The sequence below is a fragment of the Dasypus novemcinctus genome, unplaced genomic scaffold, assembly GCF_030445035.2.
Source record: "Dasypus novemcinctus isolate mDasNov1 unplaced genomic scaffold, mDasNov1.1.hap2 scaffold_301, whole genome shotgun sequence".
Taxonomy (NCBI): Eukaryota; Metazoa; Chordata; class Mammalia; order Cingulata; family Dasypodidae; genus Dasypus; species Dasypus novemcinctus.
In genome coordinates, this window is record NW_026688266.1 from 14,258 (window position 1) to 39,847 (window position 25,590).

Sequence of the window (25,590 nt, forward strand, 5' to 3'; positions counted from 1 at the left end):
TTCCTGGCCCCGAGTCAGCTGTGGGCCCCTGCCGCCCCCAGGCCGCGTGGGAATGCTGGGGCCAGGTGCGCTGGGGGGGGGGACATGAGGGGTGGCAGCTGCCCAGTGGACGCCCCAGACCCCAGAGCCCGCCCAAAGCCCTGATAGACCCATGCCCCGGAACCCCCCGACCCCAGTTCCCACGCGCCCCCCCGGCCCAGAGCAGAGGACGCGGCCAGGCCAGACTGTTTATTGGCAGGAAAACGGGGCTGGGGTTCAGGGCTGGGGGCTGGGGCTCCGCTGCTGAGGGCCGGGGCTCAGGCGCTGGGGGCGTACTGCAGCACGAGGCGGTCAAAGTCGTTCTCCTGCGGGCAGAGCGGGAGGGGGGAGCACGTGAGCGCAGCAGGCAGGGGCGGGGCCGGGGCTGTCCCGGGGGCGGGGCTCAGGGCCAGGGGCGGGGCCTTGGGGCTGTCCCAGGGGCGGAGCTGGGGCTGTCCAGGGCGGGACTCAGGATGAGGGGCGGGGCTGGGGCTGCCCCAGGGGAGGGGCTCAGGGCCAGGGGCGGGGCCTCAGGCTGTCCCAGGGGCGGGGCTCAGGGCCAGGGGTGGGACCTCAGGCTGCCCCGGGGGCGGGGCGAGGGGCGGGGCTGACCCAGGGGCGGGGCCTTGGGGCTGTCCCAGGGGCGGGGCTCAGGGCCAGGGGCGGGGCCTTGGGGCTGTCCCAGGGGCGGAGCTGGGGCTGTCCAGGGCGGGACTCAGGATGAGGGGCGGGGCTGGGGCTGCCCCAGGGGAGGGGCTCAGGGCCAGGGGCGGGGCCTCAGGCTGTCCCAGGGGCGGGGCTCAGGGCCAGGGGTGGGACCTCAGGCTGCCCCGGGGGCGGGGCGAGGGGCGGGGCTGACCCAGGGGCGGGGCGGGGCTGGGGCCGTCCAGGGCGGGGCTCAGGGGGCGAGGGGCGGGGCTGCCCAGGGTGGGGCGAGGCTGGGGCCGTCCCAGGGGCGGGGCTAGGGGCGGGGCTGGGGCTGTCCGGGAGTGGGGCTGGGGGCTTGTGGGGGGCCGGGCCCTGCTCACCTTGGCCTGGAACTCCCTGATGAAGGGGTGGGCGCGGTGGGCATCCCTCAGCTGCGACAGGTAGCGGCTGGTCACCTGTGGGGCAGGGGCAGGGCCAAGCGGTGGGGGACCCCCGGGGCAGGCGTAGCTCTCCCTGCCGGCCCCCGAGTCTCCTTGGCCCACCCCTGCACCCCCCAACCCTGGAGGACCCTTGGGGCGCCGAGCGGGAACCTGGGGGCCGCCCCGAGCCGTGACGGGGCGCAGGGTGGGGGCCCTGGGCAGAGCCGGGCCGCCCCGCTTGCCCCTGCACCCCTAGCCCAAGGCCGGCTCCACCTCCCAAGGCCCCTGGAAACGGGGGCCGTGCTCCCCCTTGGGGTCCTGCCCACTCGGGCTCCTGAGGGGCTGGGGGGTGACGGCTCCCACCCGCCCCCTGAGCACCCCGAGCCTGCGGCCGGCCTCCCGGGGCTGGGGTCCCACCTCAGGGGGCTTGCCCAGGTGCTGCGACAGGACGACGAGGTTGACGAGCGTCTCGGGGTGCCCGCTGTCCTGGGGACGCAAGGCACGGGGGCTGGGGACTGCGGCCGGCTCCCCCTGGGCCTCTCCCCCCGAGTGGCACCGAGCCGGGGTGCAGCCCCCGCCAGCCCCGCTGAGAAGAGGCGGGAGCCCGCCGCCCGTGAGGGCCCCGGCCACGCGCTTTGCGGCGCACTTCGGGGGCGCGTTTCACCAGGGACCCCAGCACAGGGACCGCGGGGAGTCGGGGCTGCCAAGAAGCTTCCGGGAGCCGCGGGGAGGAGGTCGCGCCCCGCCCGCCCGGCCAGGGCCCTCTCGGGTGCGCTGGGCGCCGCTGGGCAGCCCCCACCCGTGGGGACACGCAGGCGTCCTCGCTCCTCGCGGGCCTGGGGGCTTCCAAGGCCCCGATCACAGGAGTCCCTGGAGCTCGCCGGGGGTCAGGCCCGGGAGCCCGCAGCCCCCCCAGCCCCGCGCTGGACCCCGAGGCCCGCCCGCCCGCGCGCCCGCACCCTGTCGAGCGCCTCGTGCAGCAGCCCCTCCGCCTCCTCCCAGCGGCCCTGCGCCATGAGGCAGGCGGCCTGCCCGTTGAGCAGCAGCGTGGACGGGCTGCGCTCCGCCATCTCCTGGAAGGTGTAGAAGGCGTCCTGCAGCTTCTCGCCGCCCTGCGGGAGACGCGGCGTCAGCGCCCGCCGGGAGGCCCCCCGTGTCGCCCGGAAGGTTCCAGAAGGTCCCGCGGCCTGCTCCCCGCCCGGCTCCGCGCCAGCCCCCCCCCCCCCCGGGCCGCCCCGCGCCTCACCGCGGCGAGGTTGACCCAGGCGGCGGCCAGCTGCGTGAGCGTGGCGTCCTCGTCCTGCTCCTGCATCTTCTTCAGCTCCTTCCTGCCCGGGCGGGCGCGTCACCGCGGCGTCGGGGGCAGCCCCCCGCTCCTGCCCCCACAGCTGGGCCGCCGACGCTCGTGGTGCTCGGGAGGGGGACGCCCTGGGACCCCGTCCCCCAGGGGAAACCGAGGCCGCGGGCGCCGCTCACCGGGCCAGGTCCAGGCGGTCGAGCCTCAGCAGGACCTGCACCGTCATGGCCGCACTGCGGGGGGCGGCGGGTGGGGGGCGGTCAGCGGGCGGCAGGCCCGACACCCCCGGCAGCCCCGCGCCCGCCGCCCGCCGCCCGCCGCCCCTCACCACTCGAGGCTGTCGCCCTGGTGCAGCGCGCGCAGCGCGGCGTCGGGGTTCTGGTCGTGCACGTAGACGGAGGCCGCCATCAGCAGGAAGGTGCTGCTGCTCGCCGCCACGCTGCGGCCCAGCTCGCGGTCCAGGCTGGCGACCACCGCGTCCCTGCAGGCGCCGCGCTCAGGCCCGTGGGGCGGGCGGGCTGGGGGGTCATGGGGGCCTCGGGGGGGGCTGGAGGGGTCTCGTGGGGGGCTATGGCCTCGTGAGGGCCTGGGGGGTCTGTGGGAGCCCCATGGGGGCCTGGGGGGGGTCTCGTGGGGGGCTGGGGACCTCGTGGGGGCCTGGGGGGTCTGTGGGGGCCCCGTGGGGGCTGGGGGCCTCATGAGGGCCTGGGGGGTTTGTGGGGGACCCATGGGGGCTGGGGGCCTCGGGGGAGGCTGGAGGGGTCTCGTGGGGGGCTATGGCCTCGTGGGGGCCTGGGGGGTCTGGGGGTCCCCGTGGGGGGCTGGGGGCCTCGGGGCCTCGTGGGAGGCTGGAGGGGTCTCCTGGGGGGCTATGGCCTCGTGGGGGCCTGGGGGGGCACCGTGGGGGGCTGGGGGCCCAATGGGGGCTGGGGGCCTCCTGGGGGGCTATGGCCTCGTGGGGGCCTGGGGGGTCTGGGGGCCCCGTGGGGGCTGGGGGCCTCGTGGGAGGCTGGAGGGGTCTCGTGGGGGGCTATGGCCTCGTGGGGGCCTGGGGGCCCCGTGGGGGCTGGGGGCCTCCTGGGGGGCTATGGCCTCGTGGGAGCTGGGGGCCTCGTGAGGGTCTGTGGGGTCTGTGGAGGCCCCGTGGGGGCTGGGGGCCTTGTGGGGGTCTGGGGGGGCCCCGTGGGGGCTGGGGGCCTCATGGGGGGCTATGGACCTCGTGGGGGCCTAGGGGGGGTCTGTGGAGGCCCCGTGGGGGTCTGGGGGGGCCTCGTGGGGGCTGGGGGCTTGTAGGGGGCTGGGGGCCTCGTGGGGGCCTGGGGGCCTCGTGGGGGGCTCCCGGCCCTGCCCCGCCGGCCCGCGCAGCCTCACCTCTGGCTCTCGCTGGCCAGGTACTCGGCGAACTTGCGCACGGCCTGCAGCTCGGGCGCGGCGGAGGGCTTGATCTCGTCCAGCACCACGCCGTACTTCCTCTGCGGGCAGCGTCGGTCAGCACCAGCCGCCCCGCCTGTGGCGCCCGAGCCCCGGGACGCCAGGGCCCTCCCGAGGGCGAGGGCGACGCGAGGCCCACACGGCAGCAGGCCCCGCCCCCCCGCTCACCTGCGCCAGGTTACGCTCTGTACAGGAAGACGTCCCTCTCCACGTCTCTCTCTGGGCTCGAGGGCTGCAGGGGAGACGCGGGTCAGGGCAGCTGTGGCCGCCCTGTCCTCCGGGCCAGGGCGGGGGCACCCCAGGAGCCCAGGAGCCCACGTCAGGGCTGGGTGGCGGCGCCTGCGGAAGCGCAGGAGGCCTCGGGGGTCCCTGTCCCCCACCGGGGTCCTGGGACAGGCCAGCCCGCGGGCCCCATCGCCGTCTTGGTAAGAGCGAAGAGCAGAAGCGGGCGGGGGTCCCGCGGGGGGACCCCCTCACGGCGGGATGAGCTCGGGGGGCTCAGCCCGGCCCAGCCCCGGAGCACGGGGACGCCCTGTCCTCGGGACGTGGGTCTCAGGCTGCGCCCCTGCAGCTCGGCCACTGCCCCAGCGAGCGTGACCCTGCCCGAGCCGGAGGGCGGACACCGCGGGGAGGGGGGGCCTGTCCTGGGAACCAGGCTGGACCTGGCCCCAGCCTGGCCGCCCCCCTTCTCTGCGTCTCCCACGCGGACGCGTTGCTGGGAGCCCTCGGTCGCTGGGCTCAGCCCAGCCCGGCCCCAGATGACGGGGACGCGGCAGGGACGGGCCCCGCGGGTTTTGCCTCTCGGCGCCGAGTTGAGACTCGCGCGTTAGGAAGCGAAAAGGTTCAAGTGGAGTCGGGGCAGGTGCTGAGGGCGGACCACGGAGGCCCTGAGGCAGGGGCCACCACCCCGTCAGACAGAAGGGGAAACTGAGGCCCAGCGGGGCAGCCCCGGCCCCGAGGGACAGAGCAAGGCCAGAACCGAGGCCTGGTCTCGGTCTTCCAGGGCGGCCCCGGGCGACTGCGTTTCCAGCTGCTGCGCCAACGCCGCGCGGCGGGCCGCCCCGGACCGCGGGAATTCGTCAGCTGACGGTTCTGAGCCGAGGACAAACCCCAAACTGAGGTGTCAGCCCGGGGCTGGGTGGCCGCGGACTCAGTGCCCGGCTTTTCCACGCGGCGGCGGCCCCTGCTCCTCTGGGACCCCGGCTTCGGGCTGCCCCGTGGCTTCCCGCGCCATCTGACATCCACCCCGCTTGTTGGGGACTCCAGAACCACCCAGGTGAGAGCCCGCCGTGGTTCGGAGCGGCCACGCCGCAGCGGGAGCGACATCCTCCAGTTACGGCGCCACCCGCCCGCCAGAACACACACCGAGACCAAGAAGGCGCCTACAAGAGGCGCGCGGCTCAGCCCCCGCAGGCTGAATGCCCAGGGGCCTGAGGAAGGGACGTCGCCCCCTCGTGAAGGGGCCTCAGCCGACTCCCGCGCCCTCGACGGCCGGGCATCCGCAGGAGAAAAGTTGCAAGATCCCAAGCCGAGAGGGCTGTGCGACGCGACGCTGGACCCGAGCCGGAGGCGGCCGGCCAGCCAGGCAACGGGGACGTCGGGCCCACGAGGAACAGCATCCTGCCGACTGCCGGGACGAGCCCGGCGCTGTCAGCCAGGGTTCAGCAGCGAAAGGGGGCCCCAAAGACGGGCACACGTGTGAGGGTGTTTAGAAACGTACGGCAGGACGCCGCGCACACAGAGCTGAGCGTGCTGAGGGAGGCTGCCACGAATTCCCCAAGAGAAGCAGCCGGCGGGAGGAGAGCGAGAAAGCCTCTCCCCCGGCTGCTGAAATCCTCAGCTCTCCCTTTAAGGCCTTCCGTTGATTGGCTGAGCCTTCTCTCGTTGCTGAAGGCCTCCTCCCTTAGTTGACTGTAGATGCAGCTAGCCGTAGATGCAAGCAACAGATTAACGACTCACCCACAAAATCCCGCACGGTAACAACCAGACCTGTGCTCGCTCGGCCAAACTGGACCCTGTAACCTGACCAGGCTGACACACGTGAGTGTAACTGTCACAAGCCCGGAAGCGGATTCTTCCCCAGAGCCTCCAGAAAGGGACGCCGTCCTGCCAACACCCCGAATCTACCCTGGCTGGACGGCTTGCCTGGAAATTGTGAGATAATTCACTCACGTTGTTTCAAACAATGAAATTGGTAATAATTGATTTCTAGCACCAACAAGAAACTTATACGACTAAGCAAATGTTATTCCCGCAAACGCTAGTAGCTTCTTGGTGTCTGTTTAAGGTTTTTATCCCATAGTAAAGTGAAGGCTCAGAGAAACTGGTGGAACCCTCAGAGACCAGAAGCATAAAAAGGCTCCTCTGCTTCCTGGTTTAAACTCCCCCCCCAGCCCTCAGCTACCTTAGGAAGACAACTGGGACTCCTGATGTTCCAGCAGTTTCCAGTGCCTCCAGAAAAAAATCCAGACCCCTACCATGGCCCCCAGGGCCCTGCCCCGAGCCGTGACCACCCTCTCACGTGTGTCCACTCCCCACTATTCGTCCCACTTAGGGTCTCCTGCCTCGACTAGCTCAAGCTCATCTCTGAGCCCAGCAACTGTTGTGGGTTCACTGAATTGCATCCCGCAAAGAGCTGTTGCAGCCTAAGCTCTCGGCTCCCCAGTATGTAACGTTACTCGGATATAGGGTCACAACCGACGGAACTGGGCGAGTCAAAACGTGCTTACCTTAGTCCAGCACGACTAAGGTTCTTAAAAGAAGGGGGTACGTGATGCCAGAGAGAAGAGGACAGGAGGTATAAGCGAGCCACAGCCAGAAGCCAGGGGAGAGGCGAGGGACAGAGTTTGTCCTACAGGCTGCAGAAGGAGTCCAGCCCTGCTGACACCTCGACTTTGGACTTCTGATCTCTGGCGATAATTTTTAGAATTTCTGTTGTTTTACAACACCCGGTTTACGGCCCTTTGTTACAGCGGTGCTCGGAAACGGAAACGGCTCAAGGAAGAACGAATGAATGAAGAGGCAAGTGAAGGGGCGAGCTTTGGGAGAAACAACCGTCCTAGTCGGGCAGGAAGCCTCGGGGAAGCCGCGTCCCCGCCACACGGTCCCCCTTCCAGCTACGGAGAGCGCGGCGGACGCTGAGCGGGCGCGGGGCAGACGGGAATGGGGGCTTTCGCCCGTGGCCAGGGCAAGTTATTGCCATCGCTAGAGCGCTACCACCCCCCACAACTGAAACGCCTGCGGGGCGCGGCCGCCCGGGGGGCGCTCGGGGACAGCCCCGGGTCCCCAGCGCGCTCTCGAGGGCCGCGAGGAGGGCTGGGAGGCCCCGGCCCGGCCGCACCTTCACCCGCTGCGCCTCGTTGATGCACTGCTGGTAGCTGCCCGTGTAGAAGGCGTTCTTCACGTCGAACAGCTCGTCCACCTCGCCGGGGCCGCCGGGCGCCGGGCCGGGAGCCGGGGGCGCCATGGTCGCCGCTTCTCAGCGCTCTTCTTCCGGAATGGACACGTCGGCCGGAAGCGGGCGCCCCGCCGCGGAGCACGCCGGGACTTGTAGTTTTACTTGTTCCGGGTGGCAAGGCGCTGAGCCAATGGGAGGCCCCCTACGCCGGAGAAAAGGGGCGGGGGACGCAGGCGCGTCTCGCAGGGCATCCCGGGAGTTGTGGTTCCGCTCGGCCAATGGGATTCGGGGACGCGCCAGGAGGCTGCGGGGGCGGCTGGGAGTGGTCGAGCGAGCCGGAGAGGGTGGGATCACGAGGGGGGCGGAGCCTCTGAGCGAGTAGGCCCTTGGGACGTCATCGGCCCGCGCCGGAAGCGCGGCCGGCGCGGCTGGCGGCGAGGATGGCCGGCTTCGCGGAGCTCGGGCTGTCCTCGTGGCTCGTGGAGCAATGCCGGCAGCTGGGTCTGAAGCGGCCCACGCCCGTGCAGCTCGGCTGCATCCCCGCCATCCTGGAGGGTGAGTGCCCCGGCTGCTTCCCAGGGGGCGTCTGCGCTCGCCGCCGCCCTCCTTCCCTTCTCGCAGCCGTTGCCCACGGCCGGGGTCCCGCGAGGCGGGGGCCGGGGTCCCGCGAGGCGGGGGCCGGCCCCGGGCGTGCCGCGAGAGCCTGGGCTCCGGAGGCGGACAGGGCCGTGTTTTTGCCGATTAGCCTGCACGGCCCGCTCGTTGTGTGTCCGCAGGCCAGTGGCCTCACGTCCCTGGATTTTCGGATTTAAGGAGCACAGGGAGGGTTTGATGAATGACTAATAGGTCGTATCGCGGAGTATGGAGAGCTGAAATGCTGGCTTTGTTTTTCCAAAGAGGAGACCGAGGCTGTCAAAATTGGCGCCGTCCCCTGGCGGCCCTTTTTCTCACTCTTCCGGTCCAACTCTCTGGTCCCGTTAAAGAGATGTTCAGAAACTTTCAGCTTAAGATTGCTTCCAGCGTGACCTATTTATTCAGCATGAAACTACAAAGTATCCAGAGCTGCTGGTGCAGGCCCTGTGTTTGCTTTGGGGGCTATCTCGGGAACTGTAGAGCGTGACAAGTGAAAGGATCGAATAAAAGAGATGACGGAAGCCGCAGAGGATGTAGGGTGCAGTTCGAGGGGGCGCGTTCCAGGCAGGAGCGAGAACGAGGTGGTGGCTTAGCAGCATGGCATTCTGGGTCAGGGGGGCGTGAGTTGCATCCAGTCCTGCTCGCCACCAGTTGTGTGTCCCGGGCGAATCTGTGAGCCTCAGTTTCCACTTCTGTTCAAAGTGATGGCCTTTTCTTTCGAGGGTTATTGCCGGTACGCCCGGGGCATTTAAAGGACATAGGCCCCGGCGTGGTGCGCAGTGACTACTCGTTAAACGCTCGCTGTCGTGAAGCCGGGGTGGAAGTGTTCACCCGGCGCGGGTGCCTGCTGCTCTTGTCCCCTGCCCAGGTCGGGACTGTCTGGGCTGCGCCAAAACAGGCAGCGGCAAGACGGCGGCGTTTGTCCTGCCCATCCTGCAGAAGCTGTCTGAGGACCCCTACGGCATCTTCTGCCTCGTCCTGACTCCCACCCGGTAAGTCCCCCCGGGGCCCCCCGGTGTGAGCTCAGGCGCTGTGTTCTCTCACGGGAATGCCTCCGCCACCCGCAGCCTCGCTCTGCTCCCCGAGCGAAACGGGGTCATACTTTGCGCCTGCCTTTCCGGGGTGCTGGGAATTAAATGAGATGGGGGGTGTGAAAAGAGCGAGGGCTCGGTTCAGGCTGCGGCCACGTGGGGCAGCGGGTGGTCTCGTAGCTCAAGGAATAGGCAGGTCTCCCACCCCCTGGGAGCCCAGAGCACTGGCAGAGAAGGGTGGCAGTCGGTCTGGCGATCGATCGCGGTGTCCCGCGTGACACGGCCATCAGTTGGCACGATGAGAAACGGCAAGTCCTTAACGGCGGCGGAAGCCGGCGTTCGTGCGAGCGCAGGCCAGGAGCGTTCAGTTCAGCCTGGGGAGGGGGGGGTCGAGGAAGAGTCCCTCTGCAGGACGCCAGAGGGACACGCCTGGGGGAAGGCAGCGCTGGCAGAGGCGCGGGAAAAGCAGGGACCAGGCTGCAGTGGGCGCCACGCGTGGGAGAGGATGGTGGAGCAGCGGGCGCAGGGCCTCGTGTGCCAGGCCGAGCATTTAGCTCTGAGGGTGCGTGAGCAGAAGCTGGGGCCCTGGCGACAGAGAGGAGGGAACTGGGCGGTGGGCAGCCCCGGGGCGGGGGGCTGTCTGGCTCAGGCGCCCGGTGACAGGCCATTGCCGAGAAGGGGACCCGGAGATGTTGGTTTGGAACGGCGGAGATGCCGGCTGCGTGAGGCTGAGTTCGGCGGGCCCGGGGGGCGTGGAGGAGCCCGGGGACGCGGGCGGGGGGCGGCAGGGCCCTCCTGACCGCCCACCTGCCCGCCGGCCGCAGGGAGCTGGCCCACCAGATCGCCGAGCAGTTCCGCGTCCTGGGGAAGCCTCTCGGCCTGAAGGACTGCGTCGTCGTCGGTGGCATGGGTAAGGGGCGCCCGGCAGCCGGGGGGGACGCCCGCCGCCCCCCCCGGCGCCTCCGCCCAGCCCCGCTCTCCCCCTCCGCCCGCAGACATGGTGGCCCAGGCGCTGGAGCTGTCGCGGCGGCTCGCACGTGGTCATCGCCACGCCGGGGCGCCTGGCCGACCACCTCCGCAGCTGCCGCACCTTCAGCGTGAACAAGATCCGCTTCCTGGTGAGGCGGCGGGGGCGCGGGGCGGGGGGCGCGGGGCGGGGGCGCGGGGCGGCGCGGGCGGGCAGGGCCCTCACCCCGCCGCCGGCGCAGGTGCTGGACGAGGCCGACCGGCTGCTGGAGCAGGGCTGCACCGACTTCACGGCCGACCTGGAGGCCGTCCTGGCGGCGGCGCCCGCGCGACCGGCAGACGCTGCTCTTCAGCGCCACGCTCACCGACACGCTGCGCGAGCTGCAGGGCCTGGCCGCCAACCGGCCCTTCCTGTGGGAGGCGCAGGGCCCGTGAGTGCGCGGGGAGGGGGCCGGGCGCGGGGCGGGGGGCCGGCGGGCGCGGGGGGCGCGGCTGAGGCCCGGCCCCGCCCGCAGGGTCAGCACGGTGGAGCAGCTGGACCAGCGCTACCTGCTGGTGCCCGAGAAGGTCAAGGACGCGTACCTGGTGCACCTGGTCCAGCGCCTGCAGGACGCGCACGAGGACTGGTCCATCATCATCTTCACCAGCACGTGCAAGTTCGTGGGCCTGCACCGCGCCCACCGCGCGCTCGCCCCGCGGCCCCCCTGCCGCCCCTGCCCGGCCCCCCCGCACGGCCGCGCCCACGGAGGCGCTTTGCTGGAGCCCTCGGGCAGTGCGAACCACTGCGGCGGCTGGGTCCCCTCCGTCTCCGTGGCCCAGGGCGTCGCTGACACGCGGGAGCCGGGAGACGAGAGACCCGACGTCCAGTCCATGCCCGGCCCGGGGCCAGTGGACGTCAGCCTGGGGTCGGGGGGCCACGCCGTGTCGGGAGGCACCTGGTTAGGCAGCGGCCCCTCCTAGCTGGCCGTTCCCCGCTGCAGAGCCGCTGTCGGGTCCGGCGGGATCCAGCGGCTCCCACGGGTTCCCAGCGGCCTCCCTCGCCCCCCACTTCCCAATGGCCCCTCAGGAGCCCCCGCCCCCCCAGTACCAGGGACTCCTGGCCCCACACCCCAGCGGGAAGGACGCGAGCCGGAGCCGCCGCCCCAGGCCCGGGCGGGGGTCGGCAGGCAGGAGGGCGGCTGGGGGGACTCCCCGGGCGCCGCGGTGCAGCGGGCGCAGGCTGACGGGCGCGTCCCTCCAGGACCTGCCAGATCCTCTGCATGATGCTGCGCAGGTTCCGCTTCCCCGCCGTGGCCCTGCACTCCATGATGAAGCAGGCGAGCGCCCCCTCCCAACGCCGCCCCCCGCCCTCCCCCAGCAGACCCCCGGCCCCTCCGCCGGGAGCGCGCTGCCTGCCAGCTTGCTGGTCTCCTGCCCCGTCCCGCCCCCGCCCCCGCGTCCCGCCCCCCGCGTGCGCGCTTCCCCTGTGCCGAGACCCCGCCCGAGCCCCCCCTCCCTCCCCGACGCAGAAGGAACGCTTAGCCGCCCTGGCCAAGTTCAAGTCCAGCATCTACCGCATACTCATCGCCACGGACGTGGCGTCACGGTGAGCGGCCGGGACTCCCGGGTCCCCTCCCCAGAACGGCGGGGGCTGCCCCCGAGGGCGCAGGGTGGGTGCCGCCGGGTGGCCGCCTGGGCGTGTCCCCGCCTGGGCGCGCGCTGACCCCTCCCCCGCAGGGGCCTGGACATCCCGACGGTGCAGGTGGTCATCAACCACAACACGCCCGGGCTGCCCAAGATCTACGTGCACCGGGTGGGCCGCACGGCGCGCGCAGGTGCGGGGCGGGGCCCCGGGGCGGGGCGGGGCGCAGGGGTGGGGCGGGGCCCCGGGGAGGGGCGGGGCGCAGGGGCGGGGTGGGGCCCCGGGGGAGGGGCGGGGCGCAGGGGCGGGGCGCCGGGAGGCGGGGCCAGGCGGCTCGGGCACCGCCCTTGCGGAGGGCAGCGGGATCTGGGGGGCGTGGGGGGCGGCCCGCAGGCGCTACATGGCAGCGGGTCAAGAGGGGGGCGTGTCCCTTCTGCACCGGGAGGGGCGTGGAGGCCTTGCAGGGGGCGTGGGCCCTGCCTCGTGCCCCCCACTTAATGCCCCCTGAGCGGCCAGCGAGGCCCTGGGGACAGGTCTCAAAGGCCCCTGCGGCCCAGCGCAGCCCCCCGCCCACGGGGACAGGCGCGTGGTTCTCTGCAGCCGGGAGCCGAGCTCCCCGAGCCAGGGCCTCCCTGCTGCGCTGCAGCCTGGGGGGCGCGCCCTCTCTGGGCCCGCGCGTCCGCCCCTTTCCGGGCTCCCACATGTGGCCCATCGAGGCGGCAACGAGGCGCGAAGAAACTGGGGCTCAGAGACGCAGGCTGAGGTCCCCCGGGGCTCCTCGTTGACGTAACTCAGCGGAGCTCCCCGGCGGCCACGCCGAGGAGGGTCAGCGGCCCCGGGCGCACCCGCCGTCCCCCTCAGCCGAGCGCCCGGCGTCTCCCCGCAGGGCGGCAGGGCCAGGCCATCACGCTGGTGACGCAGTACGACATCCACCTGCTGCACGCCATCGAGGAGCAGATCAGTGAGTGCGGCCTCGCCCGGCAGGCGGGGAGCGGGGGGCAGCGGGTGCCCCCTCTCGCCAGCACCGCCGGGCGGAGCGCGCAGATGAGCGGCGAGAGGCCCCCGGGTGCCCGCTCAGAAGTCAGGCTGCACCTCCCCGGGCCTGGGCCCCCTAGGGGCCCCCGGGTCTGGCCCGCCCCCCACCAACCGCACCTCGGGGGCCCTGCGTCCCCTCAGAGAAGAAGCTGGAGGACTTCCCGGTGGAGGAGGCCCAAGTGCTGCAGATCCTGACGCAGGTCAACGTGGTGCGGCGCGAGTGCGAGATTGTGAGTGCGCGGCGGGCCGGGCGGGTCCCCCGGGACCCCCGCCCCCCACCCCCGTGACCGGCCCCTCCTCCCCCAGAAACTGGAGGCCGCCAAGTTCGACGAGAAGAAGGAGATCAACAAGCGCAAGCAGCTGATCCTGGAGGGGAAGGTGAGGGGCCGGGGGGCGCCCGGGCCCCCCGGGGCGCGGGGGGGGGGGGAGGGGTGACAGCCGCTCAGCTGGTGCTGCCCCCCCAGGACCCCGACCTGGAGGCCAAGCGCAAGGCCGAGCTGGCCAAGATCAGGCGGCAGAACCGGCGCTTCAAGGCCGCGGTGGACGCAGACGCTGCAGCGGCGGGAGGCCCGGGGGGCCCCTCGCTCGGGGCGCCCCGCCCCCCCCCATGGACCCCGCCCCCGCCCGCCCAGGGCCCCGCCTGAGTCCCCGCGGCCCCCACCCAGGGCCAGCCCGGGCCTCCTCCCCAGAACCGAGCGGCCTTGGCCCCCCTGGGCCTCCCCTGGCCGGCACTGAGGTCAGGCTGGACCCCACGCCGGGACCCCCGCTGGCCGCGGCTCCCCCGCCCCGTGAGCCGGCTGGGGCTCACGCCACTTCCCAGGCGTACTGTACGCAGGCGGCGCTCAATAAACGGGTCTCCCGCCTTTCTCGGTCTGCCTCTTGGGGAGCGGGGCGCAGGGCAGGGGGTGCGGCCGCCTGGCGTCCGCATTTTCTGGAACATTCCCCCGTCCCCGGGGGCTGCGTTCCCATCGGGCGGGCCCCCCAACTTCAGAGACCAACAGCGGGCTCCGGGGCTGCGGGCCCTCGGGGTGGCGCGCACCCTCCCCGGGCCGGTTTCCTCCCCCCGCCCTCGGGATGCGGCCTGGAGACGGTCCGGGACGAGTTCTAGAAGCTTCCCTGCCCCTCACCAGACGCCTCCGGGCGGAGCTTGGCCAGGGGCTCAGCGCGCGGACACAGCACACACGCACACGGCCATGCTCGGGACGTGTAATTGGGGTCGGCACGTGCCCCCACGGGCTCTAGACACTACGGGAGGGGCGCGGGAAGGCGCGCGGCGGGCATCGGGCCCCGGCTCAGGGCGCGCCCTCGGCCAGCGGGCCAGGCCGGCGCGCAGCTCGCTCAGCTCCAGCAGCTTCCCGTCCAGCAGCTCCGCGGCCCGCGCCACCTCGGCCCGCGCCCGCTCGCGCGCCGCCCGCGCCTCCTCCAGGCCGCGCTCCCGCGCCTGCAGCTGGTGCTCCAGCTCCGCCGTGCGCGTCTCCAGCTCCTGCGGGGACAGGGCGGCCGGGCTGGGGACCCCCTCGGGCCACGCCGGGGCGCCCGCCGGCCCCCGCCCCCGCCCTCTCCAACGTGCCCCAGGGCCCTGGCACGTGCCGCCCGCCCTTCTCTCCCCTCTTGGGGTCACCAGACCCCCCGGGATCGCTATGCCCCGTGGACATTCCTCGGCTGCAGCGCAGCCAGCCGGACCCGGGGTCGAAGGTGGGCGCCGTGGCCCCCGGCCGCGGGCGTGGGGGGCTGACGGGACCCAGGGGTTGCTCGCTGGCTGGGGACGCGGAGGGCGCTGCCCACGCGGCTTCCCGCCCCGCCGGGGGAACCGCGCGGGGGCCCCGCGCACCTGCACTTTCTGCTGCGCGTCCTCGCGCTCCGCCGCGTCGGGGGCCTCGCGCGGGCCGCCCGCCTGCGCCCTCAGCGTCTGGATCTCCTGGTCCCTGGTTTGCACGAGCGCCTCGAGCCCGCTCCGCCGCCGGCCCCGCCGCCTCCTTCTCGCCCGCCGCGGGGGGCTCCGCCGCCTGCGCCTCCAGCTCGGCCACCTGCGCGGCGGCAGCTCAGCCCCGGCCCCGCCTGCGCCCCCCGGGGCTCCCCGGAACCCTGCCGCCCTCCACCCAGCCCGGCGCCGGCACCCCCGACCCGGGGGTCCCAGACCCAGACGCGCTTCCCGGAGCCGGCGCGGGCCGGGAGGCGACCCCAGTGCCCCGGGGACCCCCGCCGCCTCACCCCGCTGCCGCAGGCGCTCGGCCTCCGCGCGCTGCGCCTCCAGCTGCTGCCTCCACTGCGCCGCGGGCCGCGTGCGCCTCCCGCAGCGCCCCCGCCAGCCGGCTGTTGCTGTCCTGCAGCGCCACCAGCTCCGCCTCCCACTGCAGCTCGCCCACCGAGCTGGGGGCGGCGGGCGTGAGCGGGGCGTGGCGCGGGGCGGGGCTACGCGGAGCGGGCGCAGGGCCCGGGGCGGGGCCACAGGGAGCGGGGGGCGGGGGCTAGGAGTGGGGTGGGGTGTGGCTACATGGCGGGGCGGGGCTACACGGAGCAGGGGCGGGGCCTGGGCGGGGCTACAGGGAGTGGGGCGGGGGCTACAGAGAGTGGGGCGGGGCTACAGGGAGCGGGCGTCGGGCCGGGGTGGGGCCTAAGCGGGGCAGGGCTACAGGGAGTAGGGTGGAGCTACAGGGAGTGGGGCGGGGCTACAGGGAGTGGGGCGGGGCTACACGCCAGGGGAGGGACCTAGGCGGGGCAGGGCTACAGGGAGTGGGGCTGGGGCTGGCTGGGCGGGGCTACAGTGGAGCAGGGGTGGAGTCTAGGTGGGGCGGGGCTTCAGCAGCACGGGGGCGGAGCCAGTACGAGGATGGCGGCAGCTTAGGGGCGGGCCAGGGGACTAGGGGGTGGGGCCTGGGAGGGCAGGGTCTAGACGGGGCGGGCCAGCGGCCTAGGGGCGGGGCCTAGATGGGGCGGGGCTGTAGCGTCTCTGGGGCGGGGCCAGGCGCAAGGGTAGAGACAACTTAGGGGTGGCCTGGGGGCGGGGGTCTAGACAGGGCGGGGCCACAGCAGAGCAGGGGCGGGGCCAGGGCGAGGAAAGAGACAGCTTTGGGCGGAGCCAGGGGCATTGCCTGGGAGGGCAGGGTCTAGACGGAATGGGGCTACAGCGGTCTAGGGGTGGGGCCTAGACGGGGCGCGGCTGTAGCGGCTCTGGGGCGGGGCCAGGGGCGAGGGTGGTGGCAGCCTAGGGGCAGGCCAGGGGTCTAGGGCCAGTCTAGATGGGGCGGGGCTATAGCGGCTCAGGGGCGGGGCCTAGATGGGGCAGGGCTGTAGCGGCTCTGGGGCGGGGCCAAGGGCAGGGGTGGTGGCAGCCTAGGGGCAGGCCAGGCGCCTAGGGCCAGTCTAGATGGGGCGGGGCTATAGCGGCTCAGGGGCGGGGCCTAGATGGGGCGGGGCTGTAGCGGCTCTGGGGCGGGGCCAAGGGCGGGGGGTGGTGGCAGCCTAGGGGCAGGCCAGGCGCCTAGGGCCAGTCTAGATGGGGCGGGGCTATAGCGGCTCAGGGGCGGGGCCTAGATGGGGCGGGGCTGTAGCGGCTCTGGGGCGGGGCCAAGGGCGAGGGTGGTGCAGCCTAGGGGCAGGCCAGGCGCCTAGGGCCAGTCTAGATGGGGCGGGGCTATAACGGCTCAGGGGTGGGGCCTAGATGGGGCGGGGCCAGGGGCGGGGATGGTGGCAGCCTGGGGGCGGGGCTCCCTTTGGGAGACGTGGTCTGGGGCGGGGCCTAGAGGAGGCGGGACTCTAGCGGTTCTGGGTGGAGCCAATGCAAGGGGTGGGGATGGAGCCGGGGCTCCTTGGGAGGCGTGGCCTGGGGCAGGGCCTGGAGGGGGCGGGGCTATAACAGTTCAGGGGCAGGGGTGAGAGCGACGCCATCTTAGGGGCGGGGCCACCACCGTTGTGGTGGGCGGGGCTACATAAGGGGCGGGACCAGAGCAGTATTGGACGAGGGCGGGGCCAAAGGAGGACTGTGACGTCAGCCCCGGAAGGGCCGGGTCAGACCTGGGGCTGGGGCTTCTCCGGGCACGGCCAGCGCAGGGGCGGGTGCGAGGTATGCCAGGGGGCGGGGCGCCTCCAGGGTGGGGCGGGGCCAGCCCGGGGGGCGGGGCCAACTCCTCCCCCTCCCCAGGTCTTGGGTGCAGTGCCTCCACGGCTGTCCCGCCCCTCGCCCCCCTCTTCCCTCTGCCCCTCCCCCTAGGCCTGCTCCGCCCCCGGCCCGCCCCTCGCCCCGCCCCCGCGCCCCTCGCCCCGCGCCTCACCCCTCCGACAGCATCTTCTTGAGCTTCTCGCGCTCGGCGGGGCCGGGGGTGTCGGCGCTCTGGCTGCGGAACAGTTTCTCGTCGCCGGGGCCGTTGGCGCTGACGAGGGGGGCTTGGGGGGCACCTGCGGGCGGGGGCGACGGGGGTCAGAAGGCCACTCTGGGGCCGATACCACTGAGGTCAGGGCACCCGCCTGCAGGCCAGGGGATGCTGGCTCGGCCCTCCCTCCCTCAACCACCCTCTGTGGCTCCCCAGTGCCCTGGGTCCTCGCCAGCCCCGGGGCCATTGGTTCCTCGGGAGCATCCGGCCCTGCACGCCGCCGGGTCCCCGGGCCCCCCAGCGCCACGGCGCTCAGTGCTGATTCTGGGGTCCCCCGGGCAGCTGGGGCGGGGGCCTGACCTGGTGGGCGACGAGCGCCAGGGCCGGGCTGGTGAGCTCCCCGCCATCCTGGGACTTCTCCCGAGCCAGCCTCGCCGCTTCCTTCACTTCCTGGAACTTCTCGGCAAACTGGGGGGGGCCCCGGGGGGAGGAGGGGAACAGAGAGTCAATCAACAAACGCCTTCCCTCGTGGCTTACGCAGCGTCAGCCTTGTCCCTTTGGGGAGGACCTTGGGAACTGTGTGCCCTCTCATCTCACAAACTGAAGGCGGGGAGAAGGCTGGGGGACACCCCAAAAATCGGGGGGTGTTCACCAGCGAGAAACCAGTGGCCCGTTTCTCCTTCCCCGCGCGGGGTTCGTATTTACCGCCTGCTCAGAGCAGGTGGCGCCCGTTTTCCGGTTAAAGTAGCACTTTTTTTTTTTTCCCTTTAAAAATAAATTTCCTAAAGTTAAAAAACCTTAAACACACACAAAAACCACTTGTTGGGGCCAAGACCTTAGAACAATCCAGCGGGGGACAACGGGGCGCTCGAGACCCGGCCCGAGAGCCACTCGACGCGTGTGTCGGGGGGAGACGGGTCAGGGCCCCCACTGCACCCACCCACAGAGGGTGAGACCGAAGCTGGGAAGGCAAAGAAGCTTCTAGAAGGAGAGAGAAGGGAGAGCACCACAGCCCCTGCAGGACCGAGGCACCTGGGCCGGGGGGGTCCCCTCGGATGGGTGGCGCCCAGGTGGGAGCTGGGGGGCCCGGGGCGGCGGGAGCCCACGTGGCCGCTCGGGGGGCGGGCTCGGCCGGTTTCGGGGGGCCGGGGGCGCCCCGAGCCCACCTGCGTCAGCTGCTGCTCAGAGGCGAAGCCGAGGCCGTACACGGTGTTGACCCTGCTGTCCGCCCACTGCCCGAACTTCTGCGACGTCTTGGTGAAGGTCATGTTCGGGGTAACGGTGCTGTTGATGATAGCCTGGGGGCAAAGGTCAAGGTCGCGGGCGGCGCCCCCGGCTGGGAGCTGGCCAGGGCCGCCCCGGCCCCGCGCGGACCCCGCTGGGAGCAGGACAGGGACGCGCCCCCCGGCCCCGCGGGGACCCCGGCACAGGGACGCGCCCCCCGGACCCCCGGACCCACGGGGACCCCGCTGGGAGCTGGACAGGGATGCGCCCCCAGGCCCCCTGGCCCCGCGGGGACCCCGGCACAGGCACACGCCTCCGGACCCCTGGCCCTGCGGGGACCCCGGCACGCGCCCCGGACCCCCGGCCCCGCGGGGACCCCGGCACAGGGACGCGCCCCCCGGACCCCTGGCCCTGTGGGGACCCCGGCACGCGCCCCGGGCCCCCAGCCCCGCGGGGACCCCGGCCCAGGGACGCGCCCCCCCAGGACCCAGGCCCCGCGTGGATCCCAGCTAGGAGCCGGGCAGGGGCGCACCCCAGGCCCCAGGCCCCGCAGGGACCCCGGCCCAGGGACGCGCCCCCCCAGGACCCAGGCCCCGCGTGGATCCCAGCTAGGAGCCGGGCAGGGGCGCACCCCAGGCCCCAGGCCCCGTGGGGACCCCGGCACAGGGACGCGCCCCCAGGCCTCGCGGGGACCCCGGCACAGGGACGCGCCCCCCCAGGCCCCAGCCCCGCGGGGACCCCGGCACAGGGACGCGCCCCCCAGGACCCAGGCCCCGCGTGGATCCCAGCTAGGAGCCGGGCAGGGGCGCACCCCAGGCCCCAGGCCCCGCGGGGACCCCGGCACAGGGACGTGCCCCCAAGCCCCCCGGCCCCGCGGGGACCCCGGCACAGGGACGCGCCCCCAGGCCCCGCGGGGACCCCGTTGCAGGGACGCGCCCACCTTGGCGCCGCCGAGGCTGATGATGCGGTAGACGTTGCGGGCGGCATCGTAGAAGTAGGAGACGGTGAGCGCGTGCTTGCCCGCGGGGACCCAGCTGCGCTTGGTGTCGGGGTCGATGTGGAAGACGTGGGCGCGCGTGCTGAAGATGGGGCGCTCCCTGCGGGGACGGCGCGCTCAGCGGGGGGCCTCGGGCTCCCCCCCGCCCCCCACCCCGCATCCCCGGGGGGCTCACCTGGCAGTGGACATTGGTCAGACGGGGTGGGCTCCGCGGGGCGGCCGGAGGGCGGTGGGCGCTGCCGGGTGGGCCCCTGGGGAGGAAGGCGCGGCCTGTGAGTGTCCCCCCTCCCGCGCGCCCCCCCCCGGGAAGCCCCCTCGGCGACCCCCCAACAATGCCCGGAAAGGGGGGCAGAGGCACGTGCCTCCTGGGGGACCCACTTCCACTCCAGATTCACCCCCCAAATCCCCGGGGCGCCCCCGGCCCAGCGGCACCAGCACCCCACAAGCGGGACAAGTTTGGGGGGCCGGGAGGGGGTCCCTCCAGCCGCCGCCCCACGGAGGCCAGGGACAGCTGCCCGGAGGAAACTTCCGGCTCCCGCGGCTGCCCCCCCAAACTAGCACCCGGGAGGGGCTCCGCGGAGGGGCGGCGCGGCAGGGGCCCCCTCGGGCAAACGGGGTGCCCCCCCCCCGCAGCTGCTGCCCCCGCCGCAGAGGCTGAAACCGGAGCCCGGGGCGGGGGAGCGGCGGCAGCCGGGCCCGTGGGGTCCCAGGCGCGGCCCCGGGATGGGGGGGCGGCGGGGGGCGTCCCCCCGGGATCCCCGGAACTCGCCTCCTTCCTGCCGCGACTTGCAGGAAAGTTACTCACCTCGCGGTCACGCGCCTCGGCCGCCGCGCCCCGCACCCCGCCCCGGGGCTGGGAGGGGTCCCGGGATCCCCAGTCGCGCCCGGGCACCCCGATCCCGGGGGCCCCCGAAATCCGCCCAGCACCGGGGCCCCACCCGCCGCGCTCCAGGAGTGGGGCGCCCCGGGCGGCGCCTCCAGCTCGGATCCTGGAGCTTTCGGGGACCCCTCCTCCTGACCCCCAAATCCCCAGATTCAGGGCCCAGAATTTTGGGAAATCCCCCACCCCGGAACTCCGGGGACCCGTGCGCTGCCGGCTCCAACCCCAAAGCCCCAACTTCGGGGACCCCCCCCCACGCTGCCTTCCAACTCCAGAAGTTCGGGGAGCACCGCCCTGCCTGCCCCCCCCCCCCCGCAGGTCCGGAATTCCGGGGAACCCGCGCTGCCCCCCTCCAGCCTCCCAAAACTTGGGGTCCCCCTTGGGTCTCCGAGCTTCGGGGACCCCCCCAGCCCTCGCCTCCACGCTGCCCGCCTTCCCCAGGCCGGTGCGAGAAGCGGGGGCCCCCCCGCCCTCTGAGCCCCCCAGCCCGGGGCTCACCTGGCGCTGCGGGTGTCGGGGCGCAGGTGGCTCGGCCCCCCGCTCTCCACGCTCCGGGGCCCGCGCCTTTGTCTGCGCCGCCGCCGCGGGTCCCATCGCCCCGGCCCCGCCGCGGCCGCCGCCCGCCCCGCCTCCCCGCGCCCCGCACCGCCCCCTGCCGGCCTCGCCGCGCGCGCAGCCCCGGGGGCGGGCCCGGGGGAGGCGACGGGGACCGGCCGGCCGCGGCGGACATCCGGGAGGGGACGGGGCCCCGGGGCCGGAGGGCAGGGCGGGGAAGGAGGAAAAGCAAACAGGCTGGCCAGGGGTCCAGCCTGACCCCGGGCTCTGTCCCCTCCGCTGCCCCCAAGGGGCCGGAACGCCGCCGAGGAGAGTTGCTGTGGCTTGTTGTCGCCGTGGCTCCAGGGTCGCCGGTCCCCCAGGGCGGAGGGGCCGCCGTGTCCGGTTCTGGCCGAGCAGGGGACCCCCCGCCCAAGTGCCTGACGGGGAGCTCATCCCCTTTTCGGGCTGTCCAGGGCAGAGTTCTGGGGCCAGGGACCCCCATGGGGCAGCGACACGTCCTCCAGAGCCACCCCCAAAGTCACACGGAACCGGGGACCCCTCAGCTGGCCTCCCCGGAGTCTCCCCACTGCCCCGCGGGCGGTCACTTCCCACCCCCCCCCCCGCCCCGCTTTCCTGTACCCCCACACGGAGCTGCTGTGACCTCGTCGTTCTTTTGTCCCTTTTGGGGACACGGGCTCAGAGTTGTCGTCCCCCCGCCAGGCCCTGACCGCACCCCCCTCCCCGGACGCCCGCCCCTGCCCCTCGCACTAGCCCCCCACCCCGTGCCTCTCCGGCGGCCCCAAGCCTCGCTACCTGCCGGTCTCATCACGCGTGGCCGGCCTTCCCCGGGCCGGGCGCCACTCGAGGCAGGGCCTGCTCGCTCCGGCTGGGGAAACCGAGGCACGGGCTCGGCGTCCCCCCTCCCCGCTCCCTCGACCTTCGCGAGGCATCTGGACCAGCCGAGGACTTGGCTGCGCGCTCAGGCCCGGAGCCACGGAACGCGCGCCCGCCGCGGGGAACAGCGAGAGAAAATACCGTCTGTTCTGTGCACGGAGTGACTTTTCCTTATTGTACCAAACAAAAAATTACAAAATAAAGACGGAGCTGGGAAAGCTGCCGGCCCGGCCGAAGCTTCTGGAAGCCGCTCCGGGCGGGGGCGGCCGGGCGAGGGGCCCGGGCAGGCCTTGCTCCCGGTGTGGGGGGGGAAAGCGGGGAGGGGGGTGGCGGGGACGGGGCCGGCCTTGAGCAACCCCGACCTGACGCTGTCTCGGCCCAGCCCGGGCGGAACGAGCGACTCGGCCGGGACAGCCCTCTGTTTTCCGGCCTGGAGAAGGGGCTCACGCGCGCGGGGACAATGCCAGCCGCCCGTCACCGTCGCCTCTGCACAGATGGGCAGGGGCGTCCCCGCGCGTCCGCCCCTGTCCCAGGCTGGGCCCTTCCGAGGGGCTGCGGGTGTCCCGGGTGACGGGAGGCCGACAGGAAGTGACAGTTTTCCCTTCGAGCTCGGGCAGGGCGTGAGGACGTGGCGGTGAGCTTCCCGTCACGGGAGAAACCAAGCAAGCGCCAGACGGGGTGGCCCCCGAGGGTCGGGGCTCGGCCCCTGTCCCGGTACATCCGTCCCTTCCCGGCGCGTCTCCCTGTCCCACCTGAGAGGGTGTCCGGCTGAGGGCGGCCGCTTGGAATCTGTCGGTGGCACCCCGGCCCCTGGATCAAGCCCGACCTGCAAGCCTGACCCGGCATCCCCAGGCCGCGGCCCGCCGGGGGGCAAATCCCAGCCCCCGCCTCCTACCAGCGGGGCAGCCTTGAAGAAGCCACTTGCCCGTTCTGTGCCTCAGTTTCCCCATCCGTAAAAAAAGGACACGAGAGCGGTGCTGTCCCCCCAGGTTTGCCGTCGGGGTCCCTTGGCTTCCCGGGTGACGAGGGCGCGGCCCCGGGGGCTCGGGAAAGGCTGGCGGTTCATTCTCGGCTGCGGCTTTGACCCTGAGCTAAGTTCTTAAAATTTTCTCTTCCAGGAGCCAAAGGGCCGTCCCCAGGCGTGAGCTCCTGAGGTCCGGAAGTGAGCCCGACTGGCTTGACATCCTCTAAATCTTCAGCTCCTGGCCCCTCGAGGGTCCCCTCCAGACCCCCTTTCCCTTCTCCCCATTCTCCCAGCCAGAGCCGGCTGCTTTTGCCTCCTGGCAAACTCCTATGCATCCCTTAAAACCCTACCTCCAATGCCCTCTTCTCCCAGAAGCCCTTTCACCTCTAGGCCCTCCCCATCTTCCCTCCTTCCGGCTGGGGCTGGGGGCATTGGTGCCCGAGGGCCGGCCCCGCGGCTGCAGCGCTCCTGGGGGGCCCCGGCACGGGGGCGTCTTCCGGCGACTCAGTGAGGCGACCCCGCGTTCAAGTCCGAGGCCGGGACTGGTTCACGGCGCGCGCGGCGCGGAGGGGCGGGGGGTAATCCTGGCGGCGTCCTGGAGGAGGGGGCGTCAGCTCTGCGGTGCGGGGAGGGGGGCGCGGCGGCCGGGGCGCGGGGGGGCGCCCCGCAGACCTACTTGCCCCGGCCCGGGCGGCGCGCGCGGCCTCGGGGGGCGCCAGGTGGCGGGGCGGGGCCGCCCCACTTTCCGAGGTAGGTCGCGGCCCGATTATTTTTGGCTGCGGCGCCCTTGACGGGTGCCCGCGGGAAGGGCGGAAAGTGGGGCGCGGGGGGGGGGCGGGGAGGGGGCAGCCGTGGCGGCGCGAGCAGGCCCGCCCCCGGGCCTCAGTTTCCCCAGCTGGGCAGAGCCGCCCCCCTCCCCCCCCGGCGGCCCCTCCCGCCCCCTCCCACTCGCCGTCTGGGGCCTCCAGGGAACAGCTGCGGGAACAGAAGAGCCGGGGGGCGGCGCGGGGCGGCCGGGGCCTGTGTTCCGCGCGGCGCCGGCCCACGCGGGCTCCGTGCGGGGGGGCCTGGGTGATCTCCCGGGAGCCGGGGACGAGGGGACGTGGCTGCCGCCACCCGCTCCCGCCCTCCAGCCCCCCGGGGACCCCCAAACCGCCGCCTCCTGAGGTCACTGGGTCCCATTTCCCTGGAAAAGGGGGGGGGGTGACTTTCTGCCCCCCCGGAGGAAGTTCTGGTCCGAAGCCGAGTCTCAGGGAGTCCCGAGGGCCCTTCTCCACCAACGTGCAGGGGTCCTCCCGGAACCTCTGTCTCCTCTGTACAAGGGGGCTTGCGGATTCCTCGCGGGGGACAGATGACAAGGGGGGGGGAAACGTCAGGTGGCGTTTTGTGGGGGAGAGGCGACTGGCCCGAGGAGGCGGGGGGGAGAGCGGGGCCCGGCGCCGAGTCGTGGGCTTTGTCCGCGGGGCACTGGGGAGCCACGGGGGGCTCGGGAGCAGGGGTGGGACCCCCCGCCCGGCGAGGGCACTGAGGCGGGGGATTCGGTCCCGGGGCCTCGCTCAGGAGCCGCGGGCCAGGCTGGGCTGCGCCGGGTACACCGCGGGCCTCGCCGTTAGCCTACTGTATACAGCGCGGGCCCCGAGACGCGCGGGGACAGCCTTGATCTCCGCGCCCCGGGCCCCACGCGGCCCCTTCCTCTCTCTGAGCAGGGAGGAAGCACCTGCTTCCTGGGGAGCCCCGGGTCGCCCGGCCCTGAGGGGGGTCACGAGCAGCCTGCTGGGCCCCCCGGAAGGAGGAAGTGGGGGGGCCGCGGGAAGACGCCGTGGGGATCCGGGCCTGGGTTCGAGTCCTGCCCTCTCGCCTTCGCCCCGCTCGACGCCGCCCGGCACTGCGTAAGTGCTCGTGGGAGGCGAAGGGGCCGCCCCGCTCAGCATTTGGGGGGGCCGGAGCCGGTGGCGGGGGGGGGCCTCTGTCAGGACGGGATCGGGGACCCTGAGGTGGCGGGAGGGCGTCGGCCCCGCGGGGACCGGCCGAGCCGCGGAAGGGGGTCCTGCCTGGGGCCCCCGCTGCCCCCTCGGACGCCTGGGAACGGGGGCCTGGGGGGGCAGGAGCCGAGGGAACCCCGGGGGTCCCGCCACCTCCCGAGAAAGCGCGGCAGGCGCGGGGAACGGCCGGGCTGGGCGGGGCTCCCCTGGGGCCCGGACCCCCCGCCAAATCTTGGGGCCCCCAGAAGTTGGGATCTCGGAATCCTGGGAACCGTGGTCCCCTCTTCTTCCAGGACCCTTTAAGGCTTTGTCACAACAAATCCCCGACGGAGGGGGGCTGGGGGGGGCTTGGCGGGGGCGACTGGTCCCTCCTCACGACTTAGGGACCCTCCTCATCTCGGGGAGCCCCCTCACATCTCGGGGAGGCCCCTCACATCTTGGGGAACCCCCCTCACGTCTTGGGGAGCCCCCTCACATCTTGGGGAGCCCCCTCACATCTTGGGGGGCCTCCTCACATCTTGGGGACCCTCCTCACATCTTGGGGAGCCCCCTCACATCTTGGGGGGCCTCCTCACATCTTGGGGACGCTCCTCACATCTTGGGGAGCCCCCTCACATCTTGGGGAGCCTCCTCACATCTTGGGGAGCCCCCTCACATCTTGGGGAGCCCCCTCACATCTTGGGGATTCTCCTCACATCTTGGGGACCCTCCTCACGTCTTGGGGAGCCCCCTCACATCTTGGGGAACCCCCCTCACGTCTTGGGGAGCCCCCTCACATCTTGGGGTCTCTTCTCACATCTTGGGGAGCCCCCTCACATCTTGGGGAGGCCCCTCACATCTTGGGTCTCTTCTCACATCTTGGGGAGCCCCCTCACATCTTGGGGAGCCCCCTCACATCTTGGGGACCCTCCTCACATCTTGGGGAGGCCCCTCACATCTTGGGGTCTCTTCTCACATCTTGGGGAGCCCCCTCACAACTTGGGGACCCTCCTCACATCTTGGGGAGGCCCCTCACATCTTGGGGTCTCTTCTCACATCTTGGGGAACCCCCCTCACGTCTTGGGGAGCCCCCTCACATCTTGGGGAACCCCCCTCACGTCTTGGGGAGCCCCCTCACATCTTGGGGAGGCCCCTCACATATTGGGGACCCTCCTCACATCTTGGGGGCCCTCCTCACATCTTGGGGAACCCCCTCATGTCTTGGGGACCCCCTCACACCTTGGGGAGCCCCTCATGACTTCACCCCTCAAGCCCGAGGACCCTCAAGCTTCGATTTCCGTCCCGGGGCTTGGGAGCGACACGCCTG

The 25,590-nt window shown here is 72.9% G+C and overlaps 3 protein-coding genes across 3 annotated transcripts; 1 reads left to right on the forward strand and 2 right to left on the reverse strand.

Moving 5' to 3' along the window:
- Window positions 1-213: 213 nt before the first annotated feature.
- COPE (COPI coat complex subunit epsilon) lies at window positions 214-7,323 on the reverse strand. The gene is made up of 10 exons (XM_058292800.1): window positions 7,154-7,323; window positions 3,993-4,045; window positions 3,754-3,864; window positions 2,711-2,863; window positions 2,562-2,615; window positions 2,332-2,413; window positions 2,045-2,197; window positions 1,503-1,571; window positions 1,047-1,121; window positions 214-344 (listed from the first exon to the last, which is right to left on the reverse strand). The coding sequence occupies exons 1-10, from the start codon at window positions 7,277-7,279 to the stop codon at window positions 297-299; spliced, it is 924 nt and encodes a 307-aa protein (XP_058148783.1). The 5' UTR covers window positions 7,280-7,323; the 3' UTR covers window positions 214-296.
- A 301-nt stretch (window positions 7,324-7,624) lies between these two features.
- Window positions 7,625-13,359, forward strand: DDX49 (DEAD-box helicase 49). Its single transcript, XM_058292798.2, is given in 15 exon segments — window positions 7,625-7,765; window positions 8,712-8,835; window positions 9,699-9,784; window positions 9,870-9,904; window positions 9,906-9,992; window positions 10,083-10,172; window positions 10,174-10,271; window positions 10,356-10,496; window positions 11,081-11,156; window positions 11,349-11,425; window positions 11,557-11,654; window positions 12,348-12,422; window positions 12,638-12,726; window positions 12,803-12,874; window positions 12,961-13,359. Coding segments are annotated over 15 exon segments (1,443 nt in total). The 5' UTR covers window positions 7,625-7,650; the 3' UTR covers window positions 13,141-13,359.
- A 281-nt stretch (window positions 13,360-13,640) lies between these two features.
- HOMER3 (homer scaffold protein 3) lies at window positions 13,641-20,535 on the reverse strand. Its single transcript, XM_058292799.1, is given in 11 exon segments — window positions 13,641-13,979; window positions 14,328-14,466; window positions 14,468-14,537; window positions 14,708-14,771; window positions 14,773-14,866; window positions 16,768-16,887; window positions 17,165-17,274; window positions 17,973-18,104; window positions 18,971-19,127; window positions 19,203-19,278; window positions 20,406-20,535. Coding segments are annotated over 10 exon segments (1,224 nt in total). The 5' UTR covers window positions 19,217-19,278; window positions 20,406-20,535; the 3' UTR covers window positions 13,641-13,655.
- Window positions 20,536-25,590: the final 5,055 nt, after the last annotated feature.

Excerpts from the sequence above, each read along its gene's own strand:
- COPE (XM_058292800.1), bottom strand. The coding sequence starts at position 7,279 with ATGGCGCCCCCGGCTCCCGGCCCGGCGCCCGGCGGCCCCGGCGAGGTG. Across the intron at positions 2,864-3,753 it reads CTGGCCAGCGAGAGCCAGAG|GGACGCGGTGGTCGCCAGCC; the intron begins GTGAGGCTGCGC and ends CGGCGCCTGCAG. Across the intron at positions 1,122-1,502 it reads ACCTGGGCAAGCCCCCTGAG|GTGACCAGCCGCTACCTGTC; the intron begins GTGGGACCCCAG and ends CCTGCCCCACAG.